The sequence below is a fragment of the Phascolarctos cinereus genome, unplaced genomic scaffold (genome assembly GCF_003287225.1).
Source record: "Phascolarctos cinereus isolate Bilbo 61053 unplaced genomic scaffold, phaCin_HiC Scaffold_9;HRSCAF=440, whole genome shotgun sequence".
In the NCBI taxonomy this organism is placed as follows: domain Eukaryota; kingdom Metazoa; phylum Chordata; class Mammalia; order Diprotodontia; family Phascolarctidae; genus Phascolarctos; species Phascolarctos cinereus.
The window spans coordinates 245,978,307-246,001,793 of record NW_027556402.1 but is presented as its reverse complement, the minus strand read 5'-3'; the positions used below and the strand labels follow the sequence as shown (position 1 = coordinate 246,001,793).

General features: G+C 34.4%; 1 protein-coding gene and 1 pseudogene across 1 annotated transcript; both read right to left on the bottom strand.

Annotated features, from left to right (window-relative positions):
- Positions 1–9,510: 9,510 nt before the first annotated feature.
- Positions 9,511–10,432, bottom strand: LOC110199507 (olfactory receptor 4C12-like; annotated as a pseudogene).
- Positions 10,433–21,449: 11,017 nt separating this feature from the next.
- LOC110199495 (olfactory receptor 4C12-like) lies at positions 21,450–22,298 on the bottom strand. Its single transcript, XM_020974385.2, has one exon. The coding sequence runs from the start codon at positions 22,296–22,298 to the stop codon at positions 21,450–21,452; it is 849 nt and encodes a 282-aa protein (XP_020830044.2).
- Positions 22,299–23,487: the final 1,189 nt, after the last annotated feature.

Sequence of the window (23,487 nt, the reverse complement as noted above, 5' to 3'; positions counted from 1 at the left end):
TACTCTGATCACATGCATAAAAAGAATTGAAATTTTTATGCAGTTAGGAGCTTTCCTATAAGCTGAGGGTCATTTGGATGACCTCTTATAGGGAGCCATCTTTATGGAAAATCTCTAAGTCCTTATAGACTTAAAGGGTCAGTATGTATAGAGGCTTGCCTCAGGATAAATGGTCTCATGACTCTTGCCCCAATTCCACTTGTTATAGTTTGTTGATTCTAAAGTCTCACTTATGGCCAACCTTGTGGCCAGGTGGCTGACTCGGGTAGATAATACTAAGAATTGCGCAGGGAAACAATAGATAGGAATTTTGGGATTAAAGCTACTTTCTCATGAGAAAATGAGGATCTTTAGCTGCTTAGTTTGTGTATGTTATTAATTAGTGCTTGTAGATCATTTCTCATGGTACAAAGCTGCTTTGCTATGGGTATATAATCGGAAAACTCCTGAAATAAACTAGTCTTGAGCATTAATCTCAGACTTGCCTAGCCCAACTTTTCTTTCTCCATTTCCCCTTTCCTATTTTTCTTTCACTGCTCTGTCTTACACCATGCCAGCTGCCGGCAACCTCTATAACTAAAGAGTTAAATACTGGTGGTATCTTGTTTCATTCAATCAATTGAGATTTGTTCCATTGTTATAATAAGAATTTTTTTTAATCCTTAATAGGTGTATTACAATGCAATTGATATCAAAAAGATATCACTTTAAACTATTATTGATGCTTTTTCAAATATAAATTTAACCAATCTTAAGATTGAAAGTGTACTAAATAAATGTAGTTTTTTAAGAGATAATATAGAACTATCACATAGAACCTAATAAATGTCATAAAATTATTATTATTATTATTGCTATTAAGATTATTATCATCATCATCATCTCATGGTCATCAGACATTTCAATGGAAAGGGAAGAAGTGAAAGAGATCATGAATTTTTTTGTAATTTACAGTTGTCTCTTATTCATAGCCAAAACCGTATTGCTAAACCACTATTCTGAAATCAATAGCATATGCCATTTTCTGAATATTTTTCTACACTTGATCTTTGTATTTTTCTAGTTCCTTTGTAAAGGTGCCACTTCAGAATAGATAATTCTGTAAAGTGTCCCATGTACTTTGCATCTTAAAATAATCATCTGAATCATCTAATTTATACATTTATAATCACAACTACTGAAAGAGATTAAAAATTTGCCATATGAGAAGATGACCACCAGGGCTTTTTGGTGGGGATTGATTTCTTTATTTTTATAACATGACTCCCATATCTCACTGAATAGAGTGATAAAAACTCATTCAGCTTAGGTTAGCATCTACTTTTTAATCTTAAGGCAAAACATAGTTTGGAATAGAATCAGAAACGTGAATGACTTTTATAAATATATTACCTCTCCATGGAGTCTAATGTTCCAAGTCCTGGATTCTGATATGCTTTACTTTGAGCTGAAACACAGATGCTTAGAGCAATGAAAACATTGTTTACTACTATTTGCCTTGTTGTGATCAAAGAGACAGAAAAGTCCATGGTAACTCATTTCAGTTTAAAAAAAAAGTGTACATGGGTTTAATTATTTCCAATTTTTTCCTCTAATTCTCACATATCAGTATTTTTTTTAAACAATTATACTTTCTTATGTATGAGTTCATGAACTTACTGATAACCCATACATTTTTGTCAACAGCAAAGCATTTTATCCATATTCAATTAAAAAAAAACCACCATCCTCTATCTGTGAGTCATTTTATTACTGTGTTCTTAAAGCTCTTTCTCTTCTAATTAAATCCTTTCAGGAATCTGCCCAGGGAACAAGGACAGTCCATATAGTCCTTCAGTTCTATGTCTCTGGAGGTGTCTCAGTGAATAACCTTAATAGTAGAGTCAAGGGAAAAAGAATGTGTCCAATGAAGAAAATGGTAGAGACATTTCAAGAAGAATTATTGTTTAATTTACAGAGATAGAAATATTAAGAGGCTTTAAGTGGTTTATTTGGGGAAAAAAATATGCATGCATATATATATATATATATATACATATATATGTGTACATGTAAATGTGTATATATGTATATACATGTATCTGTGTGTATGTTTCCATATATATGTATATGTGTGAGTTATATATACTCATACAACTACAAAAGGGAGAAAGAACAGATAAATGAATTCAGCATGCAACTAAAAAAAAACAAGCAAAAGAACAAATAAAAAACAATTAAACATCAAAATGGAAATCCTAAAAATCAATGGAGAGAAGAATAAAATTGAAAGTCATGTGAAATTTAACTAATAAAAAAAAACTAGGAGCTGGTTTTAACAGGGTTAGATCTCACAGTGAATAGAGTACTAGAGTTAGGGTTAGGTATCAGGATGACCTGAGTTCCAATCCAACTTCAAATATGTACAAGCTATGTGACCCTTCACTACTTATTTAACATCTCTTTGCCTCAGTTTCCTCAATTGTACAATGAGAACCCTTGGGAAAGAAATGATAAACCACTTCACTATCTTTGTCATGAAAACCCCATTAAGAAGGTGTCATGAAGAGTCAAGCATGATGAAAAACAACTTAACAACAAAACAAAAAAAAGTACTACTTTTATAAACAAATAAAATAGCTAAATCATTGGTTAATTTAATTAAAAAGAAAGAAGAAAACCTACTTACCAAGATCGAAAGTGAAAAAGTAAATGTTCAGCCACTAAAGATGAAATAAAAATTATGAGTTATTTTGCCCAATTATATGTCAGTGAAACTGATAATTTAAATGAAATGGATTAAAATTTACAAATATACATATACACACATATTTCTAAATTTTAATATATTTGTAAATTATTATATATATAGATATGCATATATATGTATGTATGTATGTATGTATGTATGTATGTATGTATGTATGTGTATAAAGTTCCCAAATTAACAGAAGAGGAAATAGAATACAGAAATAAGCCTATCTCAGAAAATAAAATTAAGAAGCTATCAATAAGCTCCCTAAGAGAGAAATCTTCATAATCAGATGTATTTGCAAATGAATCTACTAAGGATCAATTATTTCCAATGTTATATAGGCTACTTGAAAGTAAGAAGTAAAGAGGGAATCTTTCTAAATTAGTTTTATGACAAAATATGAGAAAACAAAACCAGAGAAAGAAAACTATGGACCTATTTTAATGAGTACTAATATAAAAATGCGTATGGAATATGAGCAAGGAAATTACAGCAATCTCTTTCAAAGACTATCACGACCAGGTGAAATTTATACCAGGAATGCAGAACTGTTTAAAGTTGTATGTATGTAAGTTTGTATGTAAGTATGTATGTATGCATGCATGTGTGTGTGTGTATATATATATATATATATATATATACACACACACACATATATTTTTGTATGTAGATGTGAAAATGTATATTGTGTATATGGATGTGGATATGTATGTATATATGTATGTATGTGGATATATGTATATCTTTGTACGTATATATAAATTATAAGCATTACTGATGATATCAATAACAAAAACAATAAAATTATATGATTATATCAAAATATGCAGAAAAAGTTTTTGACAAAATATAATGATCATTTGTATTAAGAACATTTAGAAAGTACAGGAAGCAATAGAACCTTTCCCCAAAAGATAACTAGTATCTGTCTGAAAGCAAGAACAAACATAATATATAAGAGGGATAGATGAAAGACCTTTCCAATAAGATCAGGGGTGGAGGAAGGGTATCTATTATCACTACTATTATTCAACATCATTGTAGAAATTCCTGCTATAGCAATACAAAAGGAAAAAAATAAGTTAGAGGAGTCAAAATAGGCAATGGGGAAACTCAGTAAGGTATTACTGGATCAAAGGGTATGCAGAGCTTGGTTGCCCTTTGGGCATAGTTCCAAATTGCTCTTCAAAATGGTTGGATCAGTTAACAAGTCTATTAACAGTACCTCAGTGTCCTGATTTTCCCAAATCCTCTCCAGTATTTATCATTTTCATTTTTTGTCTTATTTGCCAATCTAATAGGTGTGAGGTGGTATCTCAGGGTTGTTTTAATCTGCATTTCTCTAATCAAAAGTGATTTAGAACACTTCTTCATATGCCTATAAATAGCTGTAATTTTTTCCTCTGAAAAATGCCTGTTCATATCATTTGACCCTTTATCAGTTAGGGAATAGTTTGTATTCTCATTAATTTGACTCAGTTCTCTATATATTGAGAAATTAAGCCTTTATCAAAGACACTTGCTGTAAAGATTGCTTCCCAGCTTTCTGCTTTCTTTCTAATCTTGGTTGCATTGGTTTTGTTTTTGAAAAAGCTTTTCAATTTTGTATGATCAAAATGATCTATTCTACATTTCATAATGTTCTCTATCTCTTGTTTGGTTATGAATTTTCCCCCTCTCCACAGATCTGACAAATTGACTTAAAAGAATTCTTTACTATCTATATAATTATACCATTTATTACAGGCAAAAGCAAATTTGCATGCTAATGAGAGGAATGTACTTGTTTGTTCTTACTTAAAGAATTAAGTCTCGGTGGAATACTTGATAATGCAGGACATAGAGCATCTTCAGTGTTTTTCAGAGTGGATTGATATTTTGATTTTATAATCATCAATGCTTAGAATGCTGATTTGCATAAATACATAGTACAAAATGGCAAAAGTATGTCTAGGGCCATTTCAGGAATTGTGGAAATTCTATCCTAATCCCAAGCTAAAATTTACTTAATGATTTTGCATGTACAGTAAAAACATTGCAATTCATTACATACAATGTCGAATCTGAGCAAAGGGGTTTCTGGCAGCATTCTTTGGTGTTGTTTGGTGTGATGGCATGTGCAGTACAAAGTCTACATTTTGTGGGTTCAGAACCAAGGCTGCAGTGAGATTGGGTGATGCAACATGGGCAAGCACTGCCAGAAACACCTCGGAATCATTATACATTTGATTTTGAATTAATATTTGGTCATTGCACATTCAGAAAACTTTTAATCTTACCAAATTTTTCATACCCCCACATTCAGTTACGTGACCCCATGTGGGGTCACAACCTGCAGTTTAAGAAGCACTGCTCAGGAGGGGTAAAGCCAAAATGGCAGAGTAAAAGCAATGACTTGCTTGAGCTCTCCCCCAAACCCCTTCAAATACCCATAAAAGATGGCTCTAAACAAACACTAAAGCAGCAGAACCCACAAAAAGACAGATTGAAACATATTCCCATCCTAAGGCAACCTGGATGGTTGGTCAGAAAAGTACATCATGCTGAGCGGGGAGAGGAGCACAGTTTGGTGTGGGCAGGCAGCCCTCAGCAACCTTGAAGCAGTCTTTGGGGGACTGAATCAGGGGCAGCTGTGACAGTTTCCAGACTTTTCAACCCATGAACACCAAAGACAACTTAGAAGGTAAATTGGAGAAGTCTGTGTGTACTGTTAGAGAGAGAAGCATGGTGTTCTCATCTTCAGTCCCTGAGCTAGGCACAGGGAAGTGGCTGCCTCCTGAGCTTCCTGCAAGCAGACTGAGGGGGAATTGAGTGGCTTATCTGAGGGGGATTGCAGGGATCTCTCTGCTGGTGCAGGATTCTCTTGCTTTGCTCTTGCTTGGATCTAGGTCACAATTCTGGGTGGTGGTCCTGAGGTGAGGAGGAGTGCTGACATAGCAGAGCTTATAGCGGCAGTGGAGAAAGAACTTCCTCACATTTCCAAGGCAGAAAAAAGGCTTGTGATCACTCATAGACCAGAGCACAGTCCAGGAAAGGAGTAAACACCTCGCCCTTTTTTCATAACACCTTGGAAGAACTACAAATTTACAAGTCCCTAGAAGTACCTCTGAAAACAGCTGCACAAAACCCCCAAAGCTTGGGACACTACATTCTCCACAAGGAAAGCAGTCCTCTACCTTAAAAAGAGTTATAACTCAAGTAATTGGCTATGATCATGACCAAGCATCATAAAATGTGCCAGACCATAGAATCTGACTTTGATGACAAAGAAGTTCAAAATTTACAATCAGAAGACAACAAAGTCAAGCCTCCTATATCCAAAACCTCCAAGAAAAATATGATTTCATCCCAGGCATGGAAGAGCTCAAAAAGGATTTTGAGAAGGAAGTAAGAGAAGTAGAGGAAAGACTGAGAATGATGCAAGAAAATCATGAAAAATAAGTCAACAGCTTGCTAAAGGAGACCCAAAAAAATACTGAAGAAAATAACACCTTAAAAAATAACCTAATCCAAATGGCAAAAGAGGTCCAAAGAGCAAATGAGGAGAAGAATGCCTTCAAAAGCAAAATTGGCCAAATGGAAAAAGAAGTCCAAAAGCTCACTGAAGAAAATAGTTCCTTAAAAATTAGAATGGAGCAATTGGAAGCTAGTGACTTTATGAGAAATCAAGACACTGTAAAACAAATCCAAAAGAATTTTTAAAAAATAGAAAACAATGTTAAATATCTAATTGGAAAAACAAATGACCTGGAAAATAGATCCAGGAGAGAGAATTAAAAAATATTGCACTATCTGAAAGCCTCGATCAAAAATAAAAAGAGCTTAGACATCATCTTTCAAGAAATGATCAAGGAAAACTGCCCTGATATTTTAGAACCTGAGGGCAAAATAGAAATGGAAAGAATCCATTGATCCCCTCCTGAAAGAGATCCCCAAAGGAAAACTCCTAGGAATATTGTACCCAAATTCCAGAGTTCCCAGGTCAAGGAGAAAATATTGCAAGCAGTCAGAAAGAAACAATTCAAGTACTGTGGAAACATAATCAAGATAATACAAGATTTAGCAGCTTCTACATTAAGGGACCATAGGACTTGGAATATAATATTCTGGAGGATTACAACCAAGAATCACCTACCCAGCAAAACTGAGCATAATCCTTCAGGGGAAAAACATGTACATTCAGTGAAATAGAGGAACAAGCAAGCATTCTTGATTAAGACCAGAACCGAATAGAAGACTTGATTTTCAGATACAAGATTCAAGAGAAAAATGAAGAGGTAGACAGGAAAGAGAAATCATAAAGACTATTAAGGTTGGACTGTTTACATTCTGCATGGAAATGATATTTGTAACTCATGAGTCCTTTGTCAGTATTAGAGTAGTTGGAGGGAAAAATTATATGTATGTATGTATGGATAGATAGATAGATAGATAGATAGATAGATAGATAGATAGATAGATAGATAGAGGGCACAGGATGAGTTGAAGATGAAAAGGTGTTATCTCAAGAATAAAATTAAGGGATGAAAGAGGATATACAGAGAGGTAGAATGGGTAAATTTTCTCACATAAAACAGACAAGAAAAGGCTTTTACAGTGGAAGGGAAAAGGGGGAAGGTGAGTGGGAATTAGTGAATCTTATCCTCATTGGATTTGGCTGAAGAAGAGAATAACATACATACTCAATTGGGTATAGAAATCTATCTTACCCTACAGGAAAATAGGTGGGGAAGAGGACAACAGAGCAGGAAGATAACAGAAGGGAGGGCAGGTTGCAGGAGGGTGTAATCAAAAGCAAACACTTCTAAGGAGGGACAGGGTCCAAAGAGAGAATAGAATAAATGTGGGGCAGGATAGGATGAAGGGAAATATACTTAGCTTTTCACAACATGACTACTATGAAAGTGTTTTGCATGACTACACATGTTTAATCTGTATCAAAGTGCTTGCCTTTTCAACAAGGCTGGGTGTGGAGGAAGGAAGGGAGAAAATTTGGAACTCAAAGTTTTAAAAACAAAAGTTAAAAAAAAATTGTTTCCACATGCAACTGGGAAATAAGATACACGGGAAATGGGGTATAGAAATCTATTCTGCTCTACAGGAAAATTGAAGGGGAAGAGAGTAAGAGAAGGAGGGGAGAGATAGAAGGGAGGCCTGATTAGGGTATGGGGTATACACAATATATGCCATCTTGGGGTGGGGAGAGGGTTGAGAAGGGGAGAAATTTTGGAACTCAAAATCTTGTGAAAGTGAATTTTGAAAATTAAAAATAAATTAAAAAAAAGAAAAAAAAAAAAAAACAAAGTGTATCCTGATCATCTCCTACCCTGGTTAAAATGATCCATGTTAAAAAAAAAAAAAGGCTCACGAATATCTTAGAACCAAGAACTGACATTGCTGCTGCTGAAGACAGTGAGGTAGTTTGTATTCAATTGCCTATGAATGGTTTTTAATTTGTGATTATCCTATTAATACCCTCTCAGCCAATTCTTCATCAAATCTTACAAGTGAAGATACATGTTATTTCTCTAGATCCATTATTTATAGTCACAAGCTGCATCACAGGAGAGAATATTTTACAAGTAAGAGCAATATATTGATTAATGTCTTCACATTAAATGATCTTCTCTCTACAGAATCACATGTCATTGTAATGAATAAAAGCCTACTCAAGGTGGATTCCTCCATTCTAACATGACACTTGATTCCAGCTGACTTTCAGCTATTTCCAAAGACATAGGTATACAGAAAATAGTGTGTCATGTGTATGCTTATGCAAAGATGCTGCGCGCGCACACACACACACACACAGGCACACACAGAGTGACATCCCTTAAGAGATGTAGATTAAAAAAAAAATTAGGTTGTCAAAAAAAGTTCATAGTGTCTGAAGTCAGTTCTCAAGAGGAAGTCCAGCAATGCTCTTAATCTAGGATTCCCAAGCCCTCCTAATGAGGTTTGTGGATAGATTTCTAGTGGGATGTGATCTTGGAAAGGAAAGCAAATATGATTATCTATTTTCACCAATGTCTAAGTCTAATTATTTCCTTAAATTTTGTATGTATGCATTAAATATTGCTCAGAGAAGGAAACATAGTCATCACCATACTGCCAAATGGGGTCTATGATGGAAAATGTTTTAAGAATCCTAGGTTTACACATTAGCAATGTTGCGTCCTCACAAATTATTTGCATTCTCTTGGAGTTATACTTGGCATTTTGACATCCACAATGTTCTTGAATTCTGGGTCAGTTTACCAGAAATAAAATTATCTACAGCCCAAGCATCAAGTGGTTTACGAACGTCATTCAATATAAAGATAAAATAAACTTTGTGCATATATGTGTGCCTGAAATTTGCAAAGTATGTTACAAGGCAAAATGAAAAAGAAAAGCATTTCCGTCTTCATAGTGCTTTTTATCTAGTAAAACGTATGATTTATTTGACTGACTTACAAAACAAATACAGTTGAATAGGTACTTGATTTAAATAATAATAATTTATATTTACATGGTGCATGGTTGTCAAAACATGTGACCATTTGTTAATGGATCAGCATCTTCCCAGTACATGTTTCCATTTGGCCCTATTAGCAATTGGAAAACAAAAACTTGAATTTGCCATATAAAATGATGGTAGAAGCTTACAAAGCATGTATAGTCATTTTGGGAAAAGCCTCAGATCTTAAATGCATTTATTTTTTTTTCTAAAGGAACCTTGAAACCTTTCAAGAATATTGATAAAAATTAGCACAGTTCTTGATAGTTAGAATCATTTAGAATCTGAAGCCAATTTTTTTACTCCATAACTTCTTGATGGCATTTTTTACCTCTTCATTCCTTACTTGTGTAGATAATTGGGTTTAACAAGGGAGTGACAAGAGTGTAGGACACAGTTATAATTTTATCAGTGGAGAATGTAGTTACTGGTCGCAGATACATGAACACACAGGGGACAAAGAACAAAATGACTACAGTAATGTGGGAGCTACAAGTAGATAGAGCTTGCGTCTCCCTGCAGAGCTGTAACTTTTCAGGGAACGCAGGATAATGGCATAGGAGAACATCAAAACAATGAAACTCATCATTGAAATTAACCCTGCATTGGCAACAACCAGCAGACCTATAAGGAAGGTGTCTGTGCAGGCAAGTGAATCAAGGGAATAACGTCACATATAAAATGATCTATAACATTGGGCCACAGAAGGGAAGCCAGACTATGGTGAGAATCTGTCCTATTGAATGCAGGAAGCTCACTGTCCAAGTCAATCCAATGAGGAAACAGCAAAGGCGGTGGTTCATTATTGTCATATAGTGCAGAGGTCTGCAGATGGCCACATACCTGTCAAAGGACATTACTATGAGGAGCACAATCTCAGAAGTCCCAAGAAAATGCTCTAGAAAAAGCTGGGTCATGCACGCATTGAAGGAGATGGTTTTCTTCTCACGGAGCATATCTACAAGCATTTTGGGGACCATTGATGATGGGTAGAAAGCATCTATCAGAGACAAGAATGCTAGAAAGAAGTGCATTGGTGAGACCAGAGTCTGGCTGGAGGCAATAGTGATCACAATGAGCATATTACTCATGACAGTGATAACATAAGTGATTAAACATATAGCAAACATGACTTTCTGCATCTCAGGGTTCCTCGTGAGACCCAATAGAACAAATTCAGTCACATTCCTATTTGCCATCTGACCTTTACACAGATGTTGAATTCAGTTGTAAATTTCAGTTATCTTCAGGACACGTAGATGTTTCTAAATGTAGGTACTTGCTGATGATTTCAAGCATTCTGACTGTACTAAGAGATTCCTTTTGAAAATATACCTATGAATCAGTCAAGAAGACATACGTTATAGTGTCTACTTCACATATATTCATAAAAATCAATCTTTCAACAAGTGTTTATTAAACAATGATATGCTAGATTTTGCGGGACACAAAGATGGATAAAATAGCATCTGCCCTTGAAAAGATTACATTCTACAGGAAGAGAGAACACATAAGTATATACAAAATATTTAAATAATACACACAAGCTAATTTTATGTAGAAGGGACTAGCAGCTGACTATGCAGAGGAATTAGATTGTTTTGACAATATTATACTATGACATGACAAGGAGGTGGGTTGTGAGTGTGTGTGTATGCACACACATACATACATGTATGTATATATAATATATACATACATGCATATGCATATACACACATGTGTGTGTATATATATATATATATATATATGTATATATGGATGTATTTTGCTAGGCAACCAGAATTAAATGACTTGCCAGGGTCACTTAATCTTGGGTCATAGAATGATGATTGTAATGTTAAAGGTCATATCCCCAAAAATAAATTTCCCTTAATCTATGGGTGGTAGGCAAGGAAATAATCATAAGAAAGCCCAAGGAACCCCCTAGCTGGGATATCTGCTCCTTCAGTACAAGCCATGACAGGGATGAGAGATATTCTGATCTCTTTGCATCATCATCTAACACATGCATATTCCTGAACTTTTGAAAGTCATTCATACATACCTTTGGAATCTATTCCTGAATAATTTTGTATACAATGCAGTTACTCTAATAGTTGTTAGTAAGAACATGACTGATATTTGATCAAGACAACAATAATAATAATAACTCTAAGAAAATTCTATACTCAACATGGTATAGTGGTGACCCTGGCTACGTGAAGGCTATGCTCACAGAATATGAGCACTGGTAAGTCAAGAAAGCAAGAAAAGCTTACAGTGTGAGACTTGGGATTGACTAGTTGTATATTATCTAATAATGACAGGTAAAATTGTTGGAAATTTTACATTATACCTACTCAAGTATGTTTTACTGTTATAAAAGGGCATGTGATTTGCATTAGTGAATGGAGTACCTACAAAGAACGTTTTTGAAATATAGGAATCAATAATGCTTATAACACTTACACAATATTTTACAATTTAAAAATGCTTAAATGAAAATAGCCATGCAAAATTTATTTCAATATTCCATAAAATATGATTTAATGAATGAGAGTATTATATTTGTCACACAAATAAAAATCCAAGATATCTACATATACAACTTAATTAATTGTTATAGTCCTTCAAATAAATGCTTGTATATGTATGTACATATAATACAAGCATATATTTATAAGGAGATTCAAAATACCCATAATATATTCATGTAATACATGAATGTATGTGTATTTCAAAAGCTGGACAACCTACACATATAAGCACAAACAAATACTAACACACATATACATTTGTGTGGATACACATATATGTACATGTATATATGTCTATACATCTATACACATAAATTTATTCAGAAGTCATTGTGGTTCAGTCAAGGAAATCTAAATGAAATCTCAAAAACTGGATTTGATTAAAAGAACTCCAGACAAAACTACTGGACAAAATTAGCTCAGTAATATCACACGCATCACAGAGAATGACAAGACTATTGTGCCGTCATAGTATGTAATACTTATGCCTCTTACTCACCTTTTGAGTAGGAAATGGTGATGACGGTTTTGTTCTTTTGTCCAATGTTCCACTATTGCCACCTGCTTTTCCAAGGAGAAAGGTCTCCATTAAGATGAGAGTTAAGGAACTACAATTTTATCAAGTAACCAATTGTCTGACTTTTTCATTTAAAATATATATCAAAAAATCCTCTTCCAGCTCTTCAATAGTCTTCACTTTCTCCAGAAAGTATGCAAAAAAACTTTGCATGTTCCTATGTTATTGTCCTAGTAGACTGTGCTCTTTTAGGAGTTTGTGTTTTATGTAAGTTCTGTACATCCAAAAATATTTCTCTCAACCTACTGAATAAAGAATTTGTTTAATAAATATGGGCTCCTATTTCAATAATTATCTCTTTATCTTTCATGACATTAGTTTGTCTCAGGAATAATTTTATTTATTCAATCTATTAAAATATATAAAATAAAACACTATATTCAGTGAATTATTCAATGTCTATTCACTAATAGAAAATAATAAAATTGGTTTCTATTTTAGCATATTGTATATGGTATGTAATATTTCATAGGGCTACAAGGTGGCTCAGTGGATAGAGTACTGGTTTTGGAATCAGGAAGACTTGTGAAAGTTCTAATCTGGCTTCAGACAATTACTAGCTCTGTGACTGTGGACAAGTCTGTTTGACTCAGTTCTTCATGTGCAAAATGAGTTGGAGAATGAAATAGGAAACCACGCCAGTATCCTTGCCAGGAAAACCGAAAATAGGGTCACAAAGAGTCAGAAGTGACTGAAATGACTGAACGCACACTATTTCACAAGTTTCTGGTTTTCCCATAAACATACATATTTTATCATATGAAAAAAGTAATATTCCATTGTATTAGCAATTTCTATAGCTCTAGAATTAAATAAAGGAGAAATCAATAACTGTAATCACACAAATCCCTCTGTAACCTATTGTAAATATATTCTTATTTTTAAATAAATGCAACCAGGATGAACAGATAGTCATTTTAACAAACAAGAAAAAAATATTCAGAGTTAATACCAAGTGAAATAAAACATCATAGCTCAAGACTCATATTTTCATTTCCATTTTTCAAATTAAAATAAATACATTATTTTATATGGTAGAATAAAAAATGCTCAGAATAAAAATGGGGAAAAAATGGCCTATTGATGGTAGTTAATTCTTGAGGGTGAATATTTTGCCTTTGCCAGTTCTGAACTACTCAGGTTGGATTCAAACCTTAATCAGGGGAAAAAAAATCATAAAACTATTTCCAAATAAATTTAAAGTATGTGATATTATCTGAGCAGTGAATTACTTTTACACATATACTGCCATAAATGTATTACCTGAAATGTATTCCTGTCTTGAGAGCCAAGTTGTTTGGTTTTGCTTTAGTCTTCGACATTAATACCTTATCTTTGGGACTAAATTAACCTGAAAGTAGAAGCAAATGATTAAGTGAGTACAGTGCTTCAGGACCCTATCCTAGCCAGCCAATTTAAGCCACTTGAAGCAGGGAAGATTACGTTAAGCCACAAGAGTCATAAAAGGCTATATGGGTCTTGGTAAGTTTCTATTTTCTTCAATCCTATCCCTCATCTGAGTCTTTCAAGAAGTTGTTTGCCCTTGAATGGTAGAAGAGAATCCATTAAAGTAAAGAAATTTAAAGAAGGCCCAGATCCAACTCTTATAATAATTAGACAGGTAGACTTATGCTTGTTATTGAACCATACAAATTACATTTTCTGTTTTAATTAAATTAGCTCTAGGGAAAAAAGACTTTCCACACAGGCCTTCAAGTACAATCAACATCTCCAGAGATGTTCCAGAGCTAATTATAATGCAGGGTCAGAAAACATCCTAATTCCTAGAGACCAGAGCAATAGCTAAAGACATTATTCACATATGGCAAGGCAATTTACCAAGAATTCAATATTTCATATATGTGTGTATATATGTATATGTATATGCATACATATATGTATATATTTATGTATAGATGTGTATGTGTATATGCATAGAAAGAGAAATTCTATTTTAACATGATCACACAGTTAGTAAGTGTCTGAAGCCAGATTTGAATGACTCAGGTCTTCCTGGATTCACGCCCAGCACTCTAATAATTATGCCAGCTCTCTGAGTTATCTTCTAGCTCTCACTTTCTGTGATGCACTGGATTCCCCCACCACCACCACCAATTCTCCTTTTTCAAGGTCCTAAAAATCCATCAATGCTAATGCACAAAGACTAGAAAATTCTTCTAATCTCTTTAAGATTTTTGTCCACATTTTCAAAAAAAAAAAGCACACCACTTTCCTTTTTTTTTTAGTGGTACTTGTGAAAAATGAATATTATAGAAATAAAGGATTGGTCTGGGGAAGTAATAACAGCAAGTAAAAGTGGTAAAGTTCTTTTATGTTCCAAAGCACCTAAGTAATTAATTAGCATCCTGAGCAATTGCTAGAGGGCATTAGGCCTCACATCCTTTTGATGTGAATCTGGATTCCCAATTGTGTGTCTTGGCCCCTTAAAATCAATTTCTTTAGATCCTTTTGAACAACAACAGGTGGCTCCTTAGCCTAGAAATTACTTTTTTTTTCCACATAATCCTTCAGTGCCCATCTTCATCATTTATTGTTACTATTCAACAGTAAGAGAAAAGTCCCTTCTACTTCCCACCCCTTAACTCCCAGGTAAGGAAAAACAAAAATTCTTTATATGGGACCTTGAAGGATAAGTCTGATTAAAATTTCAAGCTTTCTCCTTTATCAACAATTTATAGAGCGTTCTTTATTCTAGGGCAGCTAGGTAGTACAGTAAATAGAGCATTGGGCCTGGTGTCTGGAGACCTGAGTTCAAATATGACCTCAGATACTTCCTAGCTGTGTGACCCTGGGCCAATCACTTAACTCTATTTGCTCAGTTTCCTCATCTGGAAAATGAGTTGGAGAAATGACAAACAACTTCAATATATTTGCCAAGAAAACCCCAAATGAGCTCACTAAGAGTCAGACACAAGTGAAATTTCTGCACCCTGTTCTCTTTCTCCACTTCCTTTCTCTCATCTCCTCTTTTCTACTTTTTCTTCTTCATCTTCCTACTCCTCTCCCCTCAACTCTAACCTATTCACTATCTCACTCTGAATCTATTTGTTCCTTCTTTTCTGCTCATAATTGTGCCTATTTCACCCTCATCTTAAAACAAAAAAAACCCAAAACCTTATTTGTCCTGACCATGCTCACTGGTTATAATATTTTATTCTATATCTGCCCTCCCCCTGGAGGATACACTTCTTGAGAAAGCTATCTACATTTTGATGCCTCTGCTTTTTCTCCTCTTCTCCCCTTAGATTTTATACCATTTGCAATCTTGCTTCCAACATTATCATTTAACTGAAAATGATCTTGCTATACAGTTATCAATGATCTCTTAACTGTCAAATCTAAAGGTCTCTTTATTTATTTTTCACATGCATATATAATGTGGTTTTTTATGTATACAACTGAAACAGGAAAAATATATATACATACATATATATGTATGTGTGTGTGTGTATATATATATATATATATATATGAAATAAACCCCTATCATAATTATTCATAGTCCAATTAAATATGTTATTACATTGGCCATACCCCAACAAGTACGTCTCTTTTTGCACTTTAAGTTGATCTTCTCTGTGGCAGGAGGTGAGTAGAATGATTCATCTTCACTCTTTCAGTCTTGTGCTTGATCAATACATTAATCCAAGTTCTAAATTCTTTAAAAGTCAATTTGTCTTAATGTTTCCAACATTGTATAAATTATTCTTCTAGTTCCATTCATTCCATTGATCATCTCCATGCTTTTTCATGTGCTGTCCTTCATACTTCAGATGGTCTGCCTACCTGTCTGTCTACAAGTTTCCCTGTCTTCCTTCAAGACTAATCTCAAATTCCATTTTCTGTAGAAGCTTTTATCTCTACTTCATCCACAACTAGTGCCTTCCTTCTGACATTATCTTCCACTTGCATTGCATATATATGTGTGTAAAATATGTATGTATACACACATGCTATTCATACTATCTCTACCATTCAAAAATAAGTTCTTTGGAAATGGAGATTGACTTTTTTTTCTTTTATCTCCCAATTTAACACATTTCCTGGCATGTAGTGATGGGATAATAATGACAGATCCCTAAAAGGTCCTGGACTTTCCCACTTGGCCCAGATTCTTGGCATTTGCCAGAGGCACCTGGCCCTTCCCAGTCCATAATCCTTTTAACTTCCCTTTCATTGTGGCCCTCTTCCTGGCCTCACCCCAGGCTATTTAGCCACTCCTTAATCCCATCTAGACCAGGTCTCTGTTATCTCCCAGTCACTACAAGCTACTGGCCACTCCTTGACCACATCCAAATATTCCACTGTCTTTCTATATATGTGTCTATTTTGACCTCATTATATTGATCACATAACTTAAGAGTCTGGCAGGCTTATATTAGATCACAAATAGTTCAGATTCTTAAAATCAAGCCTGCTTGTCAACATGAGCATCAAAAATGTGAATGTACTTAAAAACTCCACCCACTTCTATTGGCAAAACAATAAACTTTGTCTCTGACTGAAAGATGTCTTGAGTTGAATTCTTTGAGGCAGATTTTCACCTTTTGCCCTTGAATTTTGGGGTGCCCAGCATCCCTGGATCACCACAGTAGTATGTAACAAATATTTATTAATTGTTTACAGTATAAATCTGCTTCCTAAATGCCCACTAAAGAAGAAAATCTAATAAGGTGAGGATTGGAACAGAAAATACATCTTTAAAGATCTTTAAACTCTCCTTGGTGCCAATCAGAGTTTTGTTAGTTGTTTTTTGTTTTGTTTTGTTATGTTTTGTTTTTTAATCTGACAGCAAGAAAGATAGGCAGGTCCATAGACAAGATTCATAATAATCTTTCCATACTTTTTTTGAGGCACAGCTGATTAAAACATTTAGAAATTAAATTTCAAAGGACTGTATTAATGGAATATTATATTGTTTGGGGTAAGAGTTGTGGTTATTGATGACAGCTGCATGGTAAACTGAATAAGTTCATTGGAGCAGTTTCCCAAAGAAGGGAAAACACACAAACATACACATACACACACACACACACACACACACACACACACACACACACACACGATGAATATATATTCCCCATATCTTTGTAAGAAGTAGCCTAGCACCAGAGATTGTGTACTCATAGTAAACAGATTTAGTCTTGGGTTACTATCCCAAAGCAATCTCTTTGGATCATTTTTTACCTACCCAGGGTCTCCTTAGGAAGTTCAAAAGAAAATTTATATCTTCATTGATGTGTGTCAAATGGACCCAGTTCCTACATAAACACGTCCCCTCGACTAAGTGTTGTATATAAAGAGACGTGGGTCAGGCGGGTCAGTGAAACACTGAGCCAATTTATTATTCTGAGGGTCCGGATTATATAGTGAAAGCTAACAATCATCGCTGAGGCGTTCTCACCATTCTTATGTAACTAATCCCAGCCCTTATGTGCATCCTGAATTGTTCACACCTGCCTGCCATCGAGGTTCAAGGGGCAGAGTAGTCTAACACCTTCGTGGAAAGTTGGTGAGTCAAATGATCTGAATAATTAAGCCCTTACGGGTAGGAAAAAGGAAGAGTCAAACTCTAACCTGAATTCCTCATCCCCTATTTAGACTTTCCAGTTCTGGCCCTCAACATAAACATTCAAGAAAATAGTAACTGTCATACTGTTTAAAGCAGAGCAAAGCCTTTTCCATGTGCTATTTCATTTATTCCTCACAACGACACTGTGAAGTGGGGACTATTATTATTTCTATTTAACATATGTGAACATTGAGGCTGAGTTTAAGTGCCAGGCACTTAATAAGTGGCTGTGGCAGGATTCAAACTTATGTCTTTCTGATGACAAGTCCAACCATCTATATACACTGTCACCTATAGATCCGTATGACTATTATGAAATAAATAGTATGTGTTTCAACTGATAGGCAAAAAAAAAAAACCTAATAATAACATCAATAATAAAGTCAGTATTACAAGCAACTTTCCTTCTCTCTCTAATTCATTCACACCACACTGAGTATGGAGGATTATTTTTATTAGGGATAATTTGATTGGCTTAGAGCATTATATTTTGGAGCTAGCTGTTCAGATTGCATCTGTTCATGAGAATCTTCAGTGTACAATCTCCCCACTCTGGATACAAGCATACAGAGCTAAGCAGAAGCCGACAAGTATCAAGATAACTCATGGTAGAGCTATATCTCAGGGTACATTTATGTTGACCTCCTTTGGATGGACAAAGTACCTGGATTTGTTAAAAGTGAAGGCTGCTGTGTTGAGGTGGAAAAATCCTTAAATTGCTACTGTCAGAACAGCCACTTGATGATCACCTTGATCAAATCATTTCACCTCTGATAGTCCTCTCTTTTTTTGTGTTTAGGTTACTAATCCTTGCAATACCCATTTCATAAAACTTTTTTAAGAGTTAAATGAAACATGTTAGTATTACAGAATTGGAGAGGTGGCAGAGTGCACAAATGTTGCTTAATTTAGCACTTTAGATAAAGAGAATGCCCTCTCCACAATATTTCCAGATAATAAAGCATCTGACTGAAGACTGCCAGTCCCTTTACAAACTCTGATTCCTGTCATTATAAGCAGCCCATATCCATAAAGTTATTATTTTTTTCCTTTAATCTTTATGTAACATTGACCCATTATTCAAAGATCTATTCTCTTTATTCAAGTAAAATCAAAGGTGTGATGACGAAGGGTCATCATATCTTTAAGTATTTGATTACAAGGATAATGTTCCCTAAAAGTTTGTTTTCTCCTCAAATTGTTTCAACCAACTAACTGCAATTCCTCCCAAAAATCAATGTAGCATGTACTATGTATTAGGCAATTTGTTACGGCTTTAAAAATATAGGAGGAAAAGCACCTTTTTTCAAGAACTTATTTTCTGCTGTTTTCTGATAGGGTATAGTTTCTGGTTATTTCTCCATCCAGTTCTCCATCCCTTAGGTGTGATACAATTTGACAGCTCCCTAAAATGCTGTAGCCAGAATGAAGCATAATGTTCATAAACTATCTAACAGTCCAGTTCTGAAGTGCCAGAGAGGGATGGATCAGCCACATTTGAAAGCCATTTTCCCAAGCTGCAGGGGTCTTCCTACTTGAAGAGTTGTCCTCTCCCTCCCCAGTACTGGGTGAAGAACTGTAAAGTCTTGGCTTACCTCCTTATTAAAACATTCACCAAGAGGGACTGCTAGGGCAGTTTTCAGTTATGTAGATATGCAAACATATGTGTGCCACAAAAGGATAGCATGCCAATCAGACCCATTTTGCATGGCCTTGCTAACAAAGGTTATCTCTCTGGGATAACGGTCTTCACTTTACCATTGCTCAATTCCAGTATATATAGATTAGATATAGATATATAGATGTAAATATCTATATGTGCATATACACATCTATGTGGATATACACATATGTATGTCTATAGAGTTATATCTACATATACATATATGTAGTATACAACATACACATACACATGATACACATAGGCATAATATATGTATATATGTATGAGTATACATATAGATGTGTATGTGTGTATGTATTACATAGCAACCTCTTCCTGAGTTCTATGGTTCTATGAATAGATTCACTTGTTTTATTTGTATGTCATCCTTCTAAGTCATCTTGACCTTACAGTTTACTGAAACTCTCAAATTTTCCCATGTTGTCTAGCCACTTTTAATCCAATTCACACCAATCTCACTTCCGTAAAGCTATATTCATGCCATATTGCCTTGTATGTAATCTTCCTTTCTGCCTTATTCCTAGAGAATTCCCTCTAGCTCTGAGATCAGAAATCACAATAACACTAACCTTGCTGGCAAAAGCATTACAATCATTTGCCCTATCACTTAATTTACCATCCTGGCTCAAAAAAAAATCTCTGCCTAGCCATAATTCTCCCTGTTATGTAGTCTTCCCCAGTAGAACATGAGTTTATTGAGGACAAGAATTATATGACTCTTTATATTTGTGCTTCCACTGTTTATTTTGGCTTCTTCAATATAATAAGTGCTTATTAAATAATTTCTCATTTATTCATTATCCATCCATCCCATCCAGTTGCATTATTTAGGTCAAATGTAGTAAATACTCTATGTTTCTGACGACCCGGCCAACCGATTCTCTTTAAGTGTCAATACATCTCCCATCTCCATTCTACAACATAACCCTTCACAAGTGCTTAGACTAACAGCCCTCTGAAGGTTGATCTCCTAGAATTCATAGCTCCATTCAAGTCTCCTGTTAAGTGTCATTTCCCATAGAATATCTTTCCTGTTTCCATTTTAAGTGCAAATGTCTCCTTTAGTACTTTGTTTTTACTTAACTGTGTATGTATTATTTCTTCCCAGTATAATTTGAGTCCCTTACAGGCTTAAGGATAAAGACTTTTTTTGTTTTGTTTTGTGTCTTTGTATCCACAAAAACTAGTATTGTTCTTAGAATATATTAGATCCGAAATAATTTCTAGCTCTTTTACATGTATTACTAATATTTTTTTCCAGTTAGGATTGTTTCATTATTCTCATGTTTTAAGATCTTTGGATATCCTACTTTTGTCCTTCAGCACATTAAGCCTCTTTCCTAGTTTACTGTTTTCTCCTCTTTGATAAACTTGATGATTCCTCACATTGTCTATGCCGTTCTCCAAGTGAAAAATATTTGTTTAAGAGAAAGCAAAGGTCTAGGTATCACTTCAACAGAGGCCATCCAGAATGATTCTAACCAAATAATGTCCACTGTTTTGAAGTAGTCCTTAACAATGTTCATAACCCACTTAAATATAATATCATTCAAATCATGTCTCCTACTTTTCACCTTGATCTTTTGTCTGCTGTGTTTGTAAAATGCAATATTAATATGGCCAAAGCATTCCACTATTCTGTCCATCATTGCAAAAATTTAAAAAGTAAGTTTTATGTTCAATTTAGCTATTAGAAATAAAATATCAGCAAAAAATATTTTATACTATTATCATTTATGTTAATAGCCACTTCCCATTATTGTTTATTTCTCACCCTAAAGCATTCTTTGGCTCCATAATTTTCTCATGGCATTTTTGACTTCTTCATTCCTTAGTGTGTAGATTAAGGATTTAACATAGGAGTTATCATTGTATAAAACACAGCCATGGCCTTATCAATGGGAAAGGTAGTCATAGGTCGTAGATATGCAAACATACATGGCACAAAGAACAAAATGACCACCACAATGTGGGACACACAAGTTGAGAGAGCTTTGCACCGCCCTTCTGAGCTGTGAGTCTTCAGGGAGTTCAAGATGATGATATAGGATATGAGAAGCATGAAGAAAGTGAGTATGCACATTATTCCACTACTGGCAGCAACAAAAAGGCCAAAAGGATGGATGTCAGCACAAGAGAGTTTCAGCAAAGGAAAGAAATCACAAAGAAAATGGTCAATGACATTGGGACCACAGAAAGGTAGCCAGATGATGAATAGAATAATTAAAGTGGCATGAACAAAGCCTCCTATCCAGGCCAATCCCACCAAAAGAATACATATTGATCTACTCATGATGGTCAAGTAATGCAGGGGCTTACAGATGGCCACATACCTGTCATAGGCCATCACCATTAGCAGGATGACCTCAGCTCCAGCAAAGAAATGTTCTGCAAAAAGCTGGGTCATACATGCATTGAAAGATATTGTTTTCCTGTAAGAGAGTGAATCAACTATCATTTTGGGGCCCATGGAAGAAGAATAACAACTATCTAAGAAGGATAAATAAGAAAGAAATACATACATAGGTGAGCTTAGCATCTGACTGGTTGCAATGGTGATGACAATCAGCAGATTTCCTACCAAAGTCAACAAGTAAATGAGTAAAAAGACCACAAAAAATATTTTCTGCATCTCAGGATTCTGTGTGAGACCCAGAAGAATGAATTCAGTAACATTGTTTGCACCATCCATCTTTACATTTTTGGTGATGGTCACATAAGTGAAAATTGGTTCACCTGAAAAGAGAGAAAAACAATTATAATTAGGTATGAATTACATAGCCAGGTAAGACAGAATCCAACTGTTGAAATTTCAATCAAATCAAAATATAATTAAGTAGCCATTAAGTAAAAACTATGCCTCAAGGAGACTCCCTTCACACCATTCCTAAACAAGGTTATTCCTTATTTTTTTTAATAATCTCCAATGAATGTGAATCTCTTTCCTCATGAAGCATCACATTCCAAATGGAAATTATATAGTCTCTTTTCTTTTCTCTCTAACTTTGTTTATAGAAGATAATTCGTTTTTTTTCAAATAGAAAACATATATAAGTAAAAAAAAAAAAGTTGTTCTCAGAATTCCATTGCTGGATAAGTAGAGGAATATTACTTATAAATACTAAGTCTCCAAAGCTCCAATTTCATCTCAATATGCACCACTAGTTTATAACCAAAATTATGTAAATTCTTTGACTTTCTGTTCAGGAAATAAATTATTTCAACATTTACCATTCTGATCTGTTAACTGAAGAAAATGATTATCAGGCAAATGAACTTTGAACTCAAAAGAACATAAAGTTTGAATTGGAAGGGCATTGTATCATCATTGAGCCTAATCCCTTCAATTTACAGAAGAGGAAACTGAGAGTTCAAGAAACAACATGACTCTTCAAAGGTCACACAGGTATTGATGAGAACAACAAGAACAAAAATAAGAGTGAAAAGAATAAAAATGAACTATCTAATATATTGAATCTAAAAGTATATAGTGTTCTTCACACATATTTCTAATTTGCAAAGAAGTGAGGGAGATATACATTTCTTATATTTGGTAACAAACTTAGTTGTTACAATTACATTGCATATGTGTGTATATGTATATATATATATATATATATATATATATATATATATATATATATATATATATATATATATATATATATATATATATTTCTTTGTTATATTTCCCAGTTTTGAATTTATATACCCAATATCAAGATCAACACATTTTACAGATATGATCTACTCTATCTCTCTCTCTCTCTCCCCGCACACAGACAGAAGCACACATAATCAAACACATAAGAATGAATTCATCATTAAGGAGCTATGATGCAATGAATAGAAAAAAAACACTTTAAAATCCAAGAAAGTTT